General features: G+C 36.6%; 1 protein-coding gene across 3 annotated transcripts in view; it reads left to right on the forward strand.

The window, feature by feature from the left end:
- The window catches only part of GRIA2 (glutamate ionotropic receptor AMPA type subunit 2), a 123964-nt gene that overhangs the window by 57537 nt on the left and 48038 nt on the right, over positions 1–18389 (forward strand). For all 3 annotated transcript variants that reach the window (XM_008144534.3, XM_028152470.2, XM_054716954.1), the window contains exon 3: positions 9478–9717. In XM_008144534.3, coding sequence (XP_008142756.1) covers positions 9478–9717 — 240 coding nt within the window. The remainder of the gene's footprint in view (positions 1–9477; positions 9718–18389) is intronic.

The raw sequence follows: 18389 nt of genomic DNA on the forward strand, positions 1-18389 counted from the left end.
ATACAATGAAAAGGCACAATCGGATGTCCAATAGCTTCTGTAAACAATTTGACAAATCCGACTCCCCCCCCCCCCACCATATTTGGTGCCCCATCTGTCGTCACTGACACAACTTTAGAAATATCAATGCTTAGGTCACGAAATGTTTGTATAACAACCTTACATATTTCGCTTCCTGATTTACTTGTTGACACTGATACTAACTTTATCAACTCTTCTCTCATTGTGAGACCATCAGAATATCGACCAATAATGGCCAACTGAGCATGTGATGTGACATCAGTAGTTTCATCAAGAAAGATCAAAAAATACTTACACTTCCTTATGTCTCTCTTTAATTGATGTTGTACGTTTGTGTTCGGTCTCATTATTCGGTCTTTTATGATATTTCTACTGAGTGGTAACTCAGATATTCTCTTAATAATTGTATCTTTATTCTGCATATCGTGAAATAGAACTGGTGCACATCTTAGGAGAGTTTCTTTAATAAATTCTCCCTCACTGAGCGCTTTTCCATGCTGAGCTATAGAGTGAGCAATGCTCAAACTTGCAGATGTTAAATTTGTAAGCCTTTCATAAATTTAAGGATGGAATTAGATTGGCTCTTATAAAGGTGTAGCTGCCTGGAAATGTATTCCTTCCTTTCATCCTCACTTTTTTCTAAGAGCTGGGAATGATTAGTTTCAAAATGTCTATTTATATTCCACGTTCTGCTTACTACCGTTTCAGTATATAGAACGCAAAATGATCTGCCATTTTTTTCTATAAAGCCATACATCTTGGTCCATGTCTCTTGAAAGGGTCGGCCACTGCTACTACCACTTCCTTTACTTAACCTTAGTTTTTTTTTTTATTTTTTGGGGGGCAGTGACAGAAGATAGAATTATAGATAGCTTGTTAGGCCTGCAGGCAATTAGGGGTTAACTAGCCTAACTAACCACAAAATGGTGCATATAACTGTCTTTTGGGAAAGGGCAGGGTTAATAAGCAGAAATAGGGGTTAATAAGGATGCACAACAGTAATAGTGGTGAAATGGAGTCTGCACTATGGAGCAAGATGGTGTTCCTTATGTGAATTAAAATGGCTGCCGCTATTTCTAATGGCGGGAAACGGCACCCATAGCACGCCACAAACCCTCGCCTCTCCCAGCCTCCCCCTCACTTATCTCAGTAATGATGGATTAGAAATCCATGACACCCCAGAACAGTAGATAATGGTTGCTGTGGTTAACTGTTACTTGGTTACTGGTAATGGCAGGGCCCCCAGAGATGCGTCCCCCGCTGCGTTCCGCTGCTCCCTGCTCTGCCGGCGGAAGTGAGAGCAAAGATCCAGGCTTAACCGGAAGTCCCAGAACTAGACGCTCTGTCCTGGACTTCTGTTGTTTTGGCTTACAGACCTCCGGCACAGAGTGTCTAATAGGGCAGGATGAAACATTTGCGACTAGAGTCTTGGAGTTAGACTTTAACTTGGAGTTAGACTTTAGCATACTCAGTACAGTATGGAGAACCTTGCATGGTTATTTAATACAAAGGCAGGGAGAACAGGGCATGATTTATTTTTGTTTTACATTCTTTAAATTTATAATGTTTCATCCTCAGCATGCGGAGCAGCAAATGTTTCATCCTCAGCATGCGGCTGCCTCAGCGGCCGTGTGTCATCAGAAATTGCTACTCTTGTCAGTGCTGACACGCGTGTCATAGGTTCGCCATCACTGACATAGGGTTTACTACTTGCCAGCACAGTTTCAGTTTCTTTAATACTGCTCATCCCCATGAGGAAGGTAAGTAATATCACTATCGTCTTTTACACATGACTAAGCTAAGACAGAGGAAAACAAAGCAACTTGCCCAATAAAGTCCAACTAGATAACAGCAATATCAGGATTCTACCTCAGGTTGTTCTCACTTTTAGCCTCTACAACTACTACATCTAAGGTCAGAGCCCCAAGATTCTTGGATACAGAATAATAACTTTTCTTTGGTATTTAATGTTTGAGATTAAAGTTATAGGCTTTTGGACAATGTAAAACAATGGTGTGTATTTTAGGTACTTCTATTTTTTCTAGAAAATTCATATTTCAGGTCTTGAAATAAATATTTTAATTAGAAATCACACTAGCAAGGAAATAACATGAAATAATCATGAAGTGCATCATTTAAAAAGTAATCATATGTGGTATATTTACAGTATGTATTTGTACTATACAGTATATATAGTATATTTGCTACACAGTTATATACAGTATGTTTACAGTATATATTTTCTCAGTAAAGTTGAATAAAACAAAAATGGTTATAGATGATGTGAGCAGAACAAGGAAGAGTAATAAATTAATTATTCTTAAAAATATAGAAAATGATTGTAAGAGTTATGATGCCATGAGGAAAAAGGAAAAAAAATCAACACAAATACATGATTTACAGGATAAGATTTTAGGGTTTTCTCTCCTTGTTTTTTATGAATTTAGTTGGAATGATATGGAATTAGAAGTTTTCTAATGGAAGACCCTGGAGGGTGAGATTAGAACTATGAACTCCAGCTCAGCAGTGACTCTGACTATCTCATTTGTTGTGGCATATTCTAAACACAGCACCAAGTTAGTGACATCAAATATTTACGATATGTATTTTTTCAGTAAAACTAGATAAGGGGACACAACTGAGGTGACAATGAAGTTTTGAGAAACGTGCATAAAAAGTTCAATCTAACCATGTTGAAAGGAAGGAGACCACTAAGAGAATGTAAAATGAGAAGAAAAAAATTGTAACACAAATCCTTGGAAAATTCCTTTTGAAATTGGAGAGGAAAACTACCAACATGGTGTGCTTTTACTCGGCAGCAATGTAGAGAAGGAATTGAAAGAGTGGGAAACTAGTAGCAGTATGGGGAGGTTATTTCAAGAAGCAAGTGTTTGACTAATAAATTCAGAGAAGCTAAGAAAGCTTGATCTGATAAAAAAGGTTATTGGATATCATGACTAGATCATAACTGAAATGATAGGAAACTTTCAATAGTAAAATCAGGGTCAAAGTTTATAAGGCGTAGTGTCAGAAGGGTAAGGGTGAAAGGAGTGAGATTTTCTGTGGTCTCCATATTTTGAAGCCAGGACTGCGTGGTGATGCATCTTCACCACACTCTGCACAAGTTGCAAAGGAGATGACTCCATTCCTGCTTATGAAGCAGTCCACGCTGTTTCACTGAAGTGAATGGTGATTTATAAATTTAAAGAATGTAAAACAAAAATAAATCATGCCCTGTTCTCCCTGCCTTTGTACTAAATAACCATGCAAGGTTCTCCATACTGTACCGAGTATGCTACATTAGCAGCACCAATGAGCAGAATGACCCAAGAGGAAAAGATGTGCGTTGGATGCACCATCAGCACTGCTATTGGCTTATATCATCTGGGTTTGTAACGAAAAGTGGGATAATCAGCAAGTTACTTACACCCAGGAGATTATCATTTCTGCTGTTTGACCTAGCGTGTCTTTTAAAAGGACTCCTCTTTGCTGAGTTTCTCAAAGTTGATATTAAATTTTTAATTAAAGTAGAGCTCAGTGAGAGCATCTTTGCCTATCACTTTGCAATCAGCTTTGAGTCTTAAGACATAACTGCAGTTCTAATATTAATCAGAATAATTATTCAGAAATTCATAATAGTGTCTCATGGGGTAATTGTATGGGTTAGGAAGCTGGAGGTGAAACTGAGAGCCTTTCTGCTCCTTCCTCTGTTTCAGGACTTGATGTAAGAAAATAATCACTATGTATAAGATGGTGGTACTGTCTAACTCATTCTAGAACATTGTCTTTGAAATTATATCCAGAGCTTGTGACATTATTTGGATATTCTCAGTGATAGTAAATTTTCCTTCTTTGAGGATGAATATAAGTTAGGGAAATGGCTTTAAATTTTGAAGGCATTGTTGGGGAATAAGGTAGAGGTCAACATGAGAAATTGTATTGCTAATCAAATGAGGAGTAATTTTAATAGTAATGCTGTTTTCCCATAGTATATTCCCCTCAATACTGGAATAAATAAAGTAGAATAAAACAGATGTTTATAGATGACGTTAGTAGAACAAGGAACTCATTTCCTTGTGTAGTGTGTCAACAGTGTCACATGTCCGCATTACTAATATATTGAGGAGAACTTCAGTATTAGAGTGCAAAAACTAATGGAATATTTTGAGAATAGAGTGTTAGAAGTATGGCACTATGTCTTTAATCATGAGATGGTCACTGCAAAATCATGAGATGGTAAGCAAAACACCTTAGTTCAAGCCAGCGATTATTTTATTTCTTTTAAAAATATATTTTATTGATTTTTTTTTTTACAGAGAGAGGAAGGGGGAGAGAGAGAGAGAGGGAGAGGAAAAAGGAGAAGGAGAGGTAGAGGGAGAGGGAAAGGGGAAGAGAGAGAGAGAGAGAGAGAGAGAGAGAGAGAGAGAGAGAGAGAGAGAGAGAGAGAGGCATTGATGTGAAAGAGAAACCTTGATTGTTTGCCTCCTATGCGCACGCCAACTGGGGATAAAACCTGCAGCCTGGGTATGTGCCCTGACCAGGAATTGAACCAGCAATCTTTGGGTGCATGGGATGATGTTCAACCAACTGAGCAACACTAGCTAAGACAAGTCAGCATTTCTTGATTTTAAATCACAGTAATTCTTATCATGGTTGGGGACAGGGACAGTGTCTGGCCGAAGGTAAGGTTGGACATGAGCAATTTTGGCCAAATTGCAGTTATTTGTATGTGTAGAAAAGGCACATTAAGAAAGAAATATCTAGAAAAATAGAGGCTATAGACAAATAGAAAACTGAATATATGCCAGGAAGAGATAAAGAATAAAGGAAGAGGGTTGAGAGAGACTAGGGATAGTCAGGAGAGAAAGGCCATTTTTATAAAATTATGTTAATTGGAGAATTAGCTGAATTGCCAGGGAAGAAAAGTGCCTTCTAAGTTAGGAGAATTGTGATAACTTCTGAAGTTTTGTACAGCGTGGGCCTGTTGTTGGGCCAAAGCCAAATGTTTCCAGATGGTCATGGTAATCAGGAGGCCCCCTGACAACTCACTCCAGAGTCTAAAACAAATGGAAAATGAAAGATATGGCTTCTTAATAAGATTGCCTGTGCATTCAAACAGTGGCATCCGTTATCAAGCATTCTGCTGATGCTGTGGCTGCTATTCCTATCACAGAAGCTATTTTACTTAAGATGAGAGGAGGTCTTGTTAATAACACTGCCTGTTATTCCTGTACTGTTTAGATGACATACCAAAACTGCAGGAAATAAAATGAAATAGACCCAGAGAGAACTCTATAGCAATTTCACCCTTTTATATGCCATATGGAGTCATCAGTTTCTGAACAAACTCACATTTTAAGATACGCATATATCCATGTATAAAATAAGAAACTACCACAAATTTTTCCTAGATGGGTTTTCACAATGGAAGAACTTTTTCATGTATATGGAAAATGAGTATAGTCAAACACATTAAAAGTTATTTTCAACTTCTGTAGTCAGGCAAAGACAAAAATATAAACATGAATAAAAGGCAGGAATCTCATCTTTGCTTTATGTTAAAGTATAAAATAAATGTAAAGAAACATATTCATTTGTTTTCTGAGATACATGAGACTGTTCTACAGAAGACTGGTAATAAAGGAAAAGATTTCAATTGATATATTATTATAAAGATATAACCTAGAAACCCTAGAAAATTGTGTTAGAAAAATGGGGATGAGTTGAAGATTAGTAAATATTTAAAGGAAAATATGAATATTTGATAAACAAATAGCCAATCTTGCTTTCTTTTTTTCATATCATACAGTAGTTGCTAAATATTACTGCCTATCATTTATTGTCTTCAAATTACTAGAATTTGTGTATATTTTAGCAGTGTTTTTATTTATTAAACAAATCTGTTTTTATGTAATTCTTAATTATAAAGCAAATCTATTTTTGTGAAAGAGATGAAATGAAATAAGATAATATTGGTCATGTCCTTTAAATGGGGTTAATTTAAAAAGATGTTTTTGATATTATCCTCTGAATTGTTAGTTATGTTCGTGGATAGCTGATTTGTATCCTTGGATTGAAACATCTCTTGAGATAAAAAAAAATCAGGAATTTATTCACTCAAAGCCATGTGGCTGACTTGAAATAGTGGTCTTAAACACCGTATTGTTTAACATGAATCATTTCCATAGGGCATTGCAGGGCATGAGTCTTGGAAAGAGCAAACCCTACTTCTCAAAGGGATATGTTTGGATTTGTTTTGAAATTTATTTTGACTATATTGTGGGGAAGGAGCATAACTGGATGAAGGAGGAAAGTTTGGTAGGTATCCCAATAATCAATTAAAAGCATCAACTCTAAATCCAGGTTGCCGAGGATTGAGTACAGCATATTTACTGGCTGTGAGACTTTGGGTGAATCACTTAGTCTCCCTATGTATCAATTTTCCTATCAGTTATTTAGGAATAATAATAGTTGTTACCTCAAGGGTCATCATCAGAAATAAATGCGTTAATGTACCAGAGAACATGCCAGGCACAAGGCAAGCACAATGTAAGTGCATGTGGTAGTCAACTAGGATGATTAGAATGGAGATAGAAATAAGTGGACCACATTTCAGTACTTTTAGGTATTAGAATGAGCAATGCTTAGTGATGGTCTGACTATCAGTAGTGAGGAAAGTAGTGTCATATGCCATTCACTGAAATACAATGTTAAAGGATAAGGGATTGTGTGAGCCATGGGAACTTACAAATATATATATGGTCCTAAGAATGATGGTCCTAGGTAAAAAAAATGTAATAGTCTTTGTTTTGTCTGAGTAGAACATATGGGATAAGTTAAGTCCACGGGAAAGATAAAAATTAAGTGTTCTGAACTTCATTTAGTTGCTACTTGACTGAGTGATATAGGTGAGAAAGAGGTTTCCCTCCGCTGATATGATTATGGGTGGTGAGACTCTTGCAACCAACTTCTCTTAAATAAGTTTGCAACATCAGTAGGTGATATGCTTCATAATCACACTGACCTTCTGGTATAAAAGCATCATTAGCACAACAAAGCCTTTTAAAGGAATCAATATTATAGTGAATGAGCTGTTATTTTTTTTTAATTTAATAAATCTTTATTGTTCAGATTATTACAATTGTTCCTCTCCCCCCCCCCCCCCGCATAGCTCTCCTCCACCAGGTTCCTACCACACCCTCTGCCCTTACCTCCCTGCCACTCTCCTCATCCATAGGTGTATGCTTTTTGTCCAGTCTCTTCCTGCACCCCCCCACGCTCCTTTTCCCCCAAGAATTGTCAGTCCACTCCCTCTCCATGCCCCTGATTCTATTATATTCACCAGTTAATACTGTTCATCAAATTTTTTATTCCCTTGGTTTTTAGATTCACTTGTTGATAGATACGTATTTGTTGTTCATAATTTTTATCTATTTCTTCTTCTTCCTCTTCTTAAAGAATACCTTTCAGCATTTCATATAATTCTGGTTTGGTGGTGATGAACTCCTTTAGCTTTTTCTTATCTGTGAAGCTCTTTATCTGACCTTCAATTCTGAATGATAGCTTTGCTGGGTAGAGTAATCTTGGTTGTAGTTTCTTGCTATTCATCATTTTGAATATTTCTTGCCACTCCTGTCTGGCCTGCATAGTTTCTGTTAAGAAATCAGCTGACAATCGTATGGGTGCTCCTTTGTAGATAACTGTTTTTCTCTTGCTGCTTTTAATATTCTTTGTCTTTTGCTTTTGGCATGTTAATTATGATGTGTCTTGGTGTGGTCCTCTTTGGGTTCCTTTTGTTTGGGGTTCTGTGTGCTTCCTGGACTTGTAAGTCTATTTCTTTCATCAGGTGGGGGAAGTTTTCAGTCACTATTTCTTCAAATAGGTTTTCAGTATCTGGCTCTCTCTCTTCTTCTGGGACCCCCATAATTCTGATGTTGGTATGCTTGAAGTTGTCCCAGAGGCTTCTTACACTATCTTCAACTTTTTGGATTCTTTTTTCTTTTTGCTTTTCTGGTTGAGTGTTTTTAGCTTCTTTGTATTCCAAATCTTTGAGTTGATTCTTGCAATCCTCTAGTCTGCTTTTAGGTCTCTGTATAATATTTTTATTTCAGTCAGTGTATGTTTAATTTCTAGTTGATCCTTTTTCATATCCTCAAGGATCTCATTAAATTTATCGGCCTTTTCTAGGAAATTCTTGAAAAACCTTATAACCGTGGTTTTGAACTCTATATCCAGTCGCTTACTTTCCTCCATTTCCTTCATTTGTGACCTGCCTCTTTGTCTCCACATTTTGGCTGCTTCCCTGAGTTGATAGAGTGGCTTTGTGTGCTAGGTGTCCTAGCAGGGCCCAGTGGCTCTGCCTCTCCAGTTACCTGAGGTGGACACTCTTGGTGCACCCCTTTGTGGACTGTGTGTGCAGTCTTGTTGTAGTTAAGCCTAGATTGTTGTTAGTATCACTGAGGGGAGTTGACCTCCAGGCCAATTGGCTGTGAGGATCAGCTATGTGTCTGCTGGGAGAGCTTCTGTGCTCAGCTTGAATGGGGCAGAGTCTCAGGGCTGAGCAGACAGCCTTGGTTTCCCATCAGCCCCACCCTACGAAGCCCCTGTGTCTCATTGTCCTGTGCCAATGGCTGCATGCACCTCTGAGAGAAGGCTGCCCTCGAGTTTCGCCCGCTGCCAGATAGTCCAGTTGCTCCCCGAATGAATCTGGGTACCCAAAGTCTCACCCAGAACTGGATTTCAGTACAGTCGGGAGGTTTTGTTTCCCTCCCAAACAAGAAATCTATCTGCACACTTGCTGCCCGCCCTCTCTGAGCGCCACGAGTAAGCCAGCCGTGTATTCAATCGCCCACCCTTCCCGCACATGTGGGTCTCCTCACCTCTGTCCTCCACAGCTCCTCTGGGTCTCAGTGTCCTTTGATCTTTCCTTCTAGTTGTAGAATTTTCACTCAGCCAGCTTTCCGGTGGTTCTGGGTGATGTCCACTCTGTCTTCCAGTTGCAGTTTTGAAATTGTTGTGTGAGGCAGCAGTATAGGTGTTTACCTATGCCGCCATCTTGGTTTCTTGGGAATGAGCTGTTACGAATACGTATAAACCCCCTGTAACTATAGTTTGTTCTTATAACTAATGATTTTTACTTGTGCTCTTTTTTTTTTTTAATGAGGCTGTCCTAAAATATGTTTACATTCACATAGTTTGTTAAAAAATAATGTAGGTATTTCCATAAACCTAGAATTATTATTTTAATGCTTTATAATTCTTTGAATTCATTAAATAGAATGCTAAGTAAATAAGTGCTCCTACATTTGATGGATCATTGATTGATATAAACTCCATATTTCTTTTAATTTGTTGATTATTTTGTATTTTATATAAAAAGGCACTAAGTTGCAAGTAAATCCATGATTGTATGCCAATTTTAATAATTTATCCTTTCTGTTTTCCTTATTCTTCTAGTCTGCTCCCAGTTTTCAAGAGGAGTCTATGCTATTTTTGGATTTTATGACAAGAAGTCTGTAAATACCATCACATCATTTTGTGGAACGCTCCATGTCTCCTTCATCACTCCTAGCTTCCCAACTGATGGTACACACCCATTTGTCATTCAGATGAGACCTGACCTCAAAGGAGCCCTTCTTAGCTTGATTGAATACTATCAGTGGGACAAGTTTGCGTACCTCTACGACAGTGACAGAGGTAAGTGAAAATATCACTATCTGTTGATAATGGGTCAAATTCAATGCCTAACTTGACACATATGGGACATTACAGAGCTACCTAGCTGTATTAAATCCAAGGGTTACATAGTTTAATTTTGCTGTATAAATGAAAAATGCAATTCAAAACCTGGGAAACATATTTAGAGTAAAAATAAAAACAAATTGTGAATGTACAATTTACAGATATAGACTGTGTAAGCCCAAGGCCCCGCTGTAATGTAGACAGCACCTTCTGGTAGCAGCAGTTAAGACTCTGTGGTGACTAGATTACTAGTTCAAGGTCAATAAAGTGGTTGCCTTGAAAATTGGTTGAAGTAAAATTTGTAGTAATACATAAATAAGAACTGCTACAGAAATTTATAGTTATTACATATTTTCAAGTGCAAAAGTTTTATCAGGTAGTTACAATTATTATTTAACTTTGCTTTAAAATGGGATTGCTAAATCTCAGACAAGTTAAAGCCTTGCTCGTGATTCTGCTGTAAGTGTTCCTGCTGAACAAAGGTTTTTGACACCAAATTCATGTTTATTTCACAATTCTATCTGATTGTTTATAATGAGATGTTCTTGATTAGCATGCTAATTGGATAGAGTCTTGGCTCATTATATAACTTTTATTTTGGGGGTGGTCCTTCCTTGTGTTTTCCTTGTCCATTGTTGAGAAGTTTAGTATTAGCAGACCTGCCTGATTCACATATTGTAGTATCCCAGATATCTTAACCATCCCTGGGTCCACGATTCAGCGTCAGTGGGTCTGTGTACTACCTAAAATTGTATGAACATTTTGTGCACATGTTCGTTTATGTAATTTTCTAGAAGGAGTATCCATAACCAGACTGGAAAGGGTTAAGAACCATTATTGTAAGAGTACCTAAGTACTCTTCTTCAGTAGCTTGCGTCCTGGAATATTTAAAGGTTCAAATGTAAAACAGAAGCCTATTTCCACCAAGACAGGACACCTCGTTCACCCAAAAGACAGGAAGAGAGCTAGCCATCAGTCAATTCTCCATTGATCAGTTTGTAGTCATTTGCTGCAGGAGGCCCGAGTCAGGAGTGCTCAGGCTAGGTGTCTGATTCTCTGCCCCGTCCTCCCAGTCTGACAGTGGAAAAATGTGTCAGCACTATACAAGCTGAGAAATTTGCCTTGTCAACAACTTTTTCTCCAGGCTTTGAGAAAGGAGAGCTTTGCTCTTCCCATGGCAAATGGAAAACTAAAACACAGAACTATTTAATATGAATAAGGGCTCCAATGTGCTGGATAATTCTGAACCATACTTTATATTAATGTGGTAAAAAGCCTTATAGAACTGAGCCAAATCTTAGGCTTTCCTCTTACTCTTTAAACTCCTTGATTACTCCATTATGTTAATAAAACTAGCCTGAAATTGGGAGTATTCTCAGCAGCTCTTTCAGCCTTGCATTCTATTGATGTGATTTCCAAGTATATGTATTTTTTCTCTAGACATTCTTCTTTTTCATTGCCTTGACTCCAGACCAAGCCACTGTCATGTGTTTATTCCAATGTCTCTCCATTTCCACACTTATTTTTCTTTAACTCAGTTCCACGAAGTAGCCAGAATTCTTAAATACTTCTTTGAGCACATCACTCCCTTGCTTAAAACACTTTAATGACTTATCATTATCTATACTTATACAAGGGTAATTTGCTAATTAGACTGGACATCTTCCAGACAAAGCCACGGTGGCGGGGGCCGAGACAGAGGCGGTTAGGGGCAATCAGGCCAGCAGGGGAGCAGTTAGGGGGCGATCAGGCCTGCAGGGGAGGGTGGTTAGGGGACATCAGGTCGGCAGGGGAGGGCAGTTAGGGGTGATCAGGCAGGCAGAGTAGATAGGGGTGATCAGGCAGACAGGCAGGCAGGCAGGTGAGCAGTTAGGAGCCAGCAATCCCAGATTGCAAGAGGGATATCCGACTGCCGGTTTAGGCCCAATCCCAAGGGTCCCAGATTGGAGAGGGTGCAGGCCAGGAGGCCAGGCTGAGGGTCCCCCTTCCCACGCCCCCCCCCCCCCCCGGGCACAAATTTCATGTACACAGCCTCTAGTAATGCATATAAAGTTGAAAATTCTTAGCACAGCTTTAACACTGCTTCCTGCCAGTTTATCCTACTGTCCAGCCCACTCACTAAGCTAAATCCACCTAACTAACCTTCATTCGCTTTTCAGATGAACCAAAGTCTTTCACCTCAAATCTTTGCACACATCTCTAATTCTTTCTCTCCCTTCATATCTGTTTATATAGCATTTCCATGGAGATGCATTTCATACTGTTATTCTCTTTCAAAGCAATCTCTTCCTACATAGTACCACAATTTATAATTAATAATGGTGTTCATTCCTTCACCCAAGGAGTGCTACTGAGCTTCCACTATATTCCAGGGACTGTTTTAATCATACAGGCTAAGGATTATGCTTTTTATTTAAGACTAGAAGCCTGATGCACGAAGATTCGTGCTAGAATGGGCTTTCCTTTCCCTGGCTGCCGGCACTGCCTTTCCACTCCAGCCCAGCCCCTTTCCACTCAGGCCTCGGAGCCACCTCTTTCCACTCTGGGAGCCACCTCTTTCTGCTTCGGCCCCTTCTTCCCACACTGCCAGAGGCCCTGAGAGACCGGGAGTGGGGCAGAACATCCTGTCGTCGCCATGGCGACAACGCAAGCATCCCACCCCGTCACTAGGTGACTGAGTATGCAAATTAAACGCCATCTTTGATGGGTTAATTTGCATACCACTCCTGATTGGCTGGTGATGTAGCAGAGGTATGGTCAATTTACATGTTTGTATATTATTAGGTAAGATATGGCTATAAACCTCAGGAAGGCAATGCCCAAGCAGGACCAGTACACTGCTATAGAGTTCTTAACTGTACACACAGTGCTTAAGATAAGGCTGGGACAGAGTTGATAGTCAATAAATAGTGATAACAAGTGAATGGGTTTAGCCTCTGTGTATTTTAAGTTTGTGATGATATTAGATCCTGCTGCATCTTGCTTGCTAATTCCAAGGATCAGAAGATGAATTCTCTTTACTGTTTCACAAAGTTGAAGGTGGCATTTTTACTTTAGGGACATACTTTGCCCTCACTGTGCCCTCTAGATGAAACTGAACTTTTGAGAACATTTAAGTAGACAACAGCTGACATAAATAGAAAAAAAGAAACTCTAGTATTTGAGGAGAGAGACTAAAGAAAGGAAAGCTCTGGGGAATGATGTGGTGAAGGGGGATGGATTTATGTACTTGTGAAAAGAACCTGAGACATTTAAAATGATTTTATTAACACTTTAGAATTATTAAATGAAATTTAAGTGATGAGATAATCTCCAGTCATTAAATTATACAAATGAGCTTGAGTTCAAGTGCATTGTTGATAGAATATTAGAGTTATGATATTAAGTAATTATATAGTGAAGCCAAAAATTACCTTATGGATACATTTTTAAGTGTTTTTTAAATAGCTGCTCATGTTTTAATATGAAGAGTATTGCACTGGCTTTTCATCTGCAACAGTTTTCAGGGATAAGTGTGTAAGACTCAAAACACTGGCATAAGATTTGACCTTTAGTGTCTTACTTGGCTCATGGAAATGGGATTTTTGCTATCTAAAATTCTTATAATAATTTTATAGCTTTGTCATCATATTACATGCATATAAGTTTATGCGTTATGTTTCTTTCCTTTGGTTCTTAAGCCATTATTTATTTGTTTTTACATTTCAGGGAAGCACCCTCTTATTTTAGCACTACATGAGTTGATAATGCATTTCTTTTCTCTTTAGTCATAGTACACATGTTTTTAAAAATAGATTCCATAATTTTCATCTCTCAACTTACATCTCTGCATGGTTCAATTTCAAAGGATTTTGGTCTGTTCTTCTGGAATGATATGCTTTTAAATTTATTTTCAGTGTTTAATAAGCTTTACTTTCTGATGGTCTAGATCAGGTAACCATATTTAATTTTTTAAATTTCTAAATAAAAGAATTGATGTTCTTTGGAACAGCAGAGGGCCCAAGCATGAAAATGGCTCTCCAACATTCTGCCCTGAATATGAACTAGATAAAAATAGACTTAAAATGCTTCCATGCTGCTTCTTTGCACTGCTCTTAACAATAAAACCTTCCCTGCATCCAATTACTCATGACATCCAGTGTTGAGCCACAGGCCAGAGAGTGCATCCCAGTTGTAAACAGACGAGAACGTAGATGTCTCCTGATCTTTGTACAGGTCATCTTTGATTATTTCAAAGATGGGTGAGAGGACTGCTGAAAATGTTCATGGGTTGCTGTGTGACCTTTAGGACTGCTGGTGTCTTCTATTTATCCAAACACATGGCAGCGGCCTGGTAATACTTTATGACCCAGTGCTCTTTCTAAAATCTGTATATTATTCCTCCATAGAGAGTTGGTAGATAGACCTTAGATACATTTTGAACTATAGACTAATAGGTTTATCTATGTCAATGAATTAAATACAGAATTATTTTTGAATATATATATATATATATATATATATATATATATATACACACTAAATTAGAACCAGACTCAATAAAAGTGCTTTTTTATTCATCAGTTTAATGTCAATAAAGTAAGGTAATATATTTCTACAGACAGTAGGTAAAATCAGAACTAATGTTTTATATCTTCATGTCTTGGTTTTAATTTTGAGCCATACTCTTTTCCTGAAGGGAAACACTTTTATTTCAGAACCAAGAAGACATCATGCATAGAATAAAAATTCTTCCAAATAATAAATTTTCTTTTCAGATGTTCCTGAAAAAGTCAATGAGAGAAATATATGTTAATTTAATATGGCTTAGGCATGCTGCCATGATTTAGTGATCATGAATATTAATTTCTGTGCCTGAAAGATGAATAAGGCCAATGAATTTTTAATGGACCAAAGAAAATATTTTTAAGAAGGAAGACATGGTCTGAATGAAATATACCTATTTGCAGTAATCATTTTTTAATTCCACCCATTAATGTCCAAACTAAAACATTTGGACTCACCTGTTTTTAGGCTGATGGATTTTCTATAACCTCTCACAATGTTATTAGCACTAGCTCACAATGAGACTGAATACTGCTACTAATACTTAGAGTTTTAGGGAGATTAAGATAGGTTATAGAGAGATTAAGATAGGTTATACAGCTATAATTAGTCCAGTAAAAATTAGGCATATGAGGAAGTAATGTAATCCAACAATTCTTTAGCCGTTCTTTATTTTAACTAAAAGTCTGAGAATTTAGAACTTAATTTTCAACTCTTATAATGTTCTTGAGGTTTTTCTTGAACATATTTTAAATATATTTACTAAGAAAAAGTTAATTTTCTGGATTTTTCTGTATAGTATATGAACAACTGTGAATTTTAAGTATTTTTTGTTCTAAGTAATTCAGCAATAATAAAATCAGTCTCTGCTATATTAACTCAAATATATAGTAGTATAAATATTAGAGTTAAATAATTAATACCTACTAATGGCTTTAAATAAGCCAATATTCATATAGAACCCCCATTGTCCATACATGTTTATATTCTGAATTAGGGAAGACTCATATTTATAAAGATACTTCTATGCTAGTTTGTGTGAAAGGGAAAGAGACAGATCACAAGTAACACTTGTTTCCCTAATTAGAATATGGTACCAAGAGACCAAGAGCATGTGTTTATTATGTTTAAAGAATTTAATTTCACTTCAATATTTATAACGTGCATTTATCTTCAGTGATTTTTAAAGTTTAAAATGATCCCTTAATTTTAAAAACACAAGATAGTAACAAACTTTTCCTCATGGGGGAGGGGCAGAGAGTTTGAGAGGGTTACTGTAGAAAGAAATCTAAGAATATGAATCATTAAACATATGTGTCAGCAATCTCTTCAAATCCGGTGTCCGATCATACCAAGGTGTGTGACTTATTTCCGCTGTCGTTAGGAGATGATTTAATGTTGTTCAGTGTCTTCTGATGAAACTAAATTCATGAAGTCTGATATACACTACTTGAGCAGTTTAACTTCTTTTTTAAAAAAAATATATTTTATTGATTTTTTACAGAGAGGAAGAGAGAGGGATAGAGAGTTAGAAACATCGATGAGAGAGAAACATCGATCAGCTGCCTCCTGCACACTCCCTGCTGGGGATGTGCCCACAACCAAGATACATGCTCTTGACCGGAATCGAACCTGGGACCCTTGAGTCCGCAGGCTGACGCTCTACCCACTGAGCCAAACCGGTTTCGGCACAGTTTAGCTTCTTAATAGATGAAAGTTATTTATTTCAGTTTCATAGGTTACAAAATATTAATTCTGAGAGTTTTAATAACAGAGAATCACACCAACTGAGTTACTTTTGACTCAGAATAAATGAGTCTTAAACCCAGCCATAACTTTAAATGAATTCTTATTGATTTTATATACCATATTCTTTGACAAGATGAACTGCCAATAAACATTAGGCTAAGAAATATCACTTGATAAATTCCAATTGTCATATTTAAATTTCCTTGTAACATATATTGAAAAATAGGACAGAGTGTCAGGAACATCACCACTTGAAACTTATTTCAGTAGGTGGTAAAATTAATAATTAAATAACTAAGAAGTAAAATAATTTATTTTCTAGAAGAAAGGAAGCCCACTTGTAAGTGCTAGATGATATGTGAATAGCATATAGAACATCATCTATGGGTGTAATGTTTTTAAGGAGATGACATGAAAAAGTTGCATAATGATTGGAATGTGGAAAAGTAAAATCTTGACAGTAGAAGAGGTTTAGAAAATTAGGTTTTCTTTTCCTACTTGGAAAGAAAACTGGATAGAGTTAATAACTGTTTTGATAGCTGTAGAATTGATCATGATGACCAGCTATGCATTCTATCTTCATTGATGAAAAATAGGAAGAGGATTTGAATTGTATTATGGGAGGATTTAATTTACTTACAGTGAGTCACAGGTGATCCATGAAGTTATTAAAAGATGTTTTATCATTAATAATTTTTATAATAGCATTTTATCTCTTCATAAAATTTTCCTTGAGCAATTCTTGTTTATACTATAGTTTCTGTTACAAAACTGGAAAGAGGAAACTAATTTTACCAAAGAAACACAAAATTCACTTTAAGTCAATTTATGGTTCAACTTTTCAAATTGAAATAAAAGTAAATTCTTTTACATTTTCATTATGAAATATATTAAATAACAAAATAGAGAGGATAATATAAAGACCACCAAGAACTCTTAACCAAACTTAATTAATGACCATAATATGAGAAATCTTATTTTACTTATAGCCCTCTGCCTTTCAGTTATTTTGAAGCAAATACCTGACATCATATCATTCCATCTGTTAATATTTCAATGTGTATTTTGAAAAAAAATAATTCTCTTGTTTTAAACATAACCACAATATCATCACATATAAACAATAAGAATTCCTTAATATTTTCATACATTTTTTAGAATTTGTTTGAATCAGGATAAATATAAGGTCCATATATCTCAATTGGTTAAGATATCGGTTAAGGCTTTTATAATGTAACTAGAAGCCTGGTGCACAAAATGTGTATACGGGTCCCTAGGCCTGGCTGGTGATCAGGGCAGATCAGGGCCTTCTAGCTGCCGGCTGTGCCTTCCTTCGTTCTGCCCTGCCCCCTGGTGGTCAGCACATGCCATAGCAAGCAGTCTCCTGGTCAAACTCTTGTGGGGACAATTTGCATATTAGGCTTTTATATATATGGATGTAGAGTTGTTTACTGTTTGAATTTTGATGATTACAACAAGATGGTGGTTAGCATATTACTTTTTGCCTTATATTTCTTATAAATTTGTAGTTTGATCTAGAAGCTCAATGGGATCCAAATTCACTTTTTTGACATAAATACTTCATAGGTGGGTTGAATATTCCTATTTGGAGACACATAACTTCAGGTTGTATCTTTTTTTGAGTTACTAGCAGTAGTTATGATTGTTGCGTTGATACTTTAATTCACTAGGTGCTACAAAGTTGTTAACAATTCTAAATCTATACATATATCATGTAGTAGCTGGAGTCTTTCCAAAGAGAAAAACCATCATCCTGAGTCTAGTTCATATAGGAAAGGCAGGAAAATGCTTGTCTCTCTTCATTTACCAATTTTCAAAATAATAACTTGGCTCTCTAGCATCTACAATGGCAACCAAATATTTATCATTACAAATACATCATTATAAATTATGTATTTAAGCCTTTTGTAGGTATTATTATTCTTATTGATATTCATATTGCCTCATCTTTATTTAAAATGATCCTCACCAAATTGACTCCTGAGTCCTTTGACAAAATCCTGGTAGTTCTTGAGATCTTCCTTGCTTTCTGATATCATAAGATGTTCTAGGCTCATCTTATATACTCTTAGCCTATATGGAATATATATAATTTTTAATGATACTTTTTATGTTCAAATAATTTTCAACAGCATTTAGAATGTGCATATATTGTTGCTATGATAAATAGATTTAAATAAATTTAGTACATGAATAAAGCTTACAGAGCGATGTGGTCACTTTAGGTAAATCCCACATGTTTAAGGTAAAAAGGGATCAATATTTTTTTGGAAAAGATGCAAGTCTTTTTGGAATCAGGAAGATGATGCTAT

This window comes from Eptesicus fuscus, chromosome 6 (assembly GCF_027574615.1).
Source record: "Eptesicus fuscus isolate TK198812 chromosome 6, DD_ASM_mEF_20220401, whole genome shotgun sequence".
NCBI lineage: Eukaryota > Metazoa > Chordata > Mammalia > Chiroptera > Vespertilionidae > Eptesicus > Eptesicus fuscus.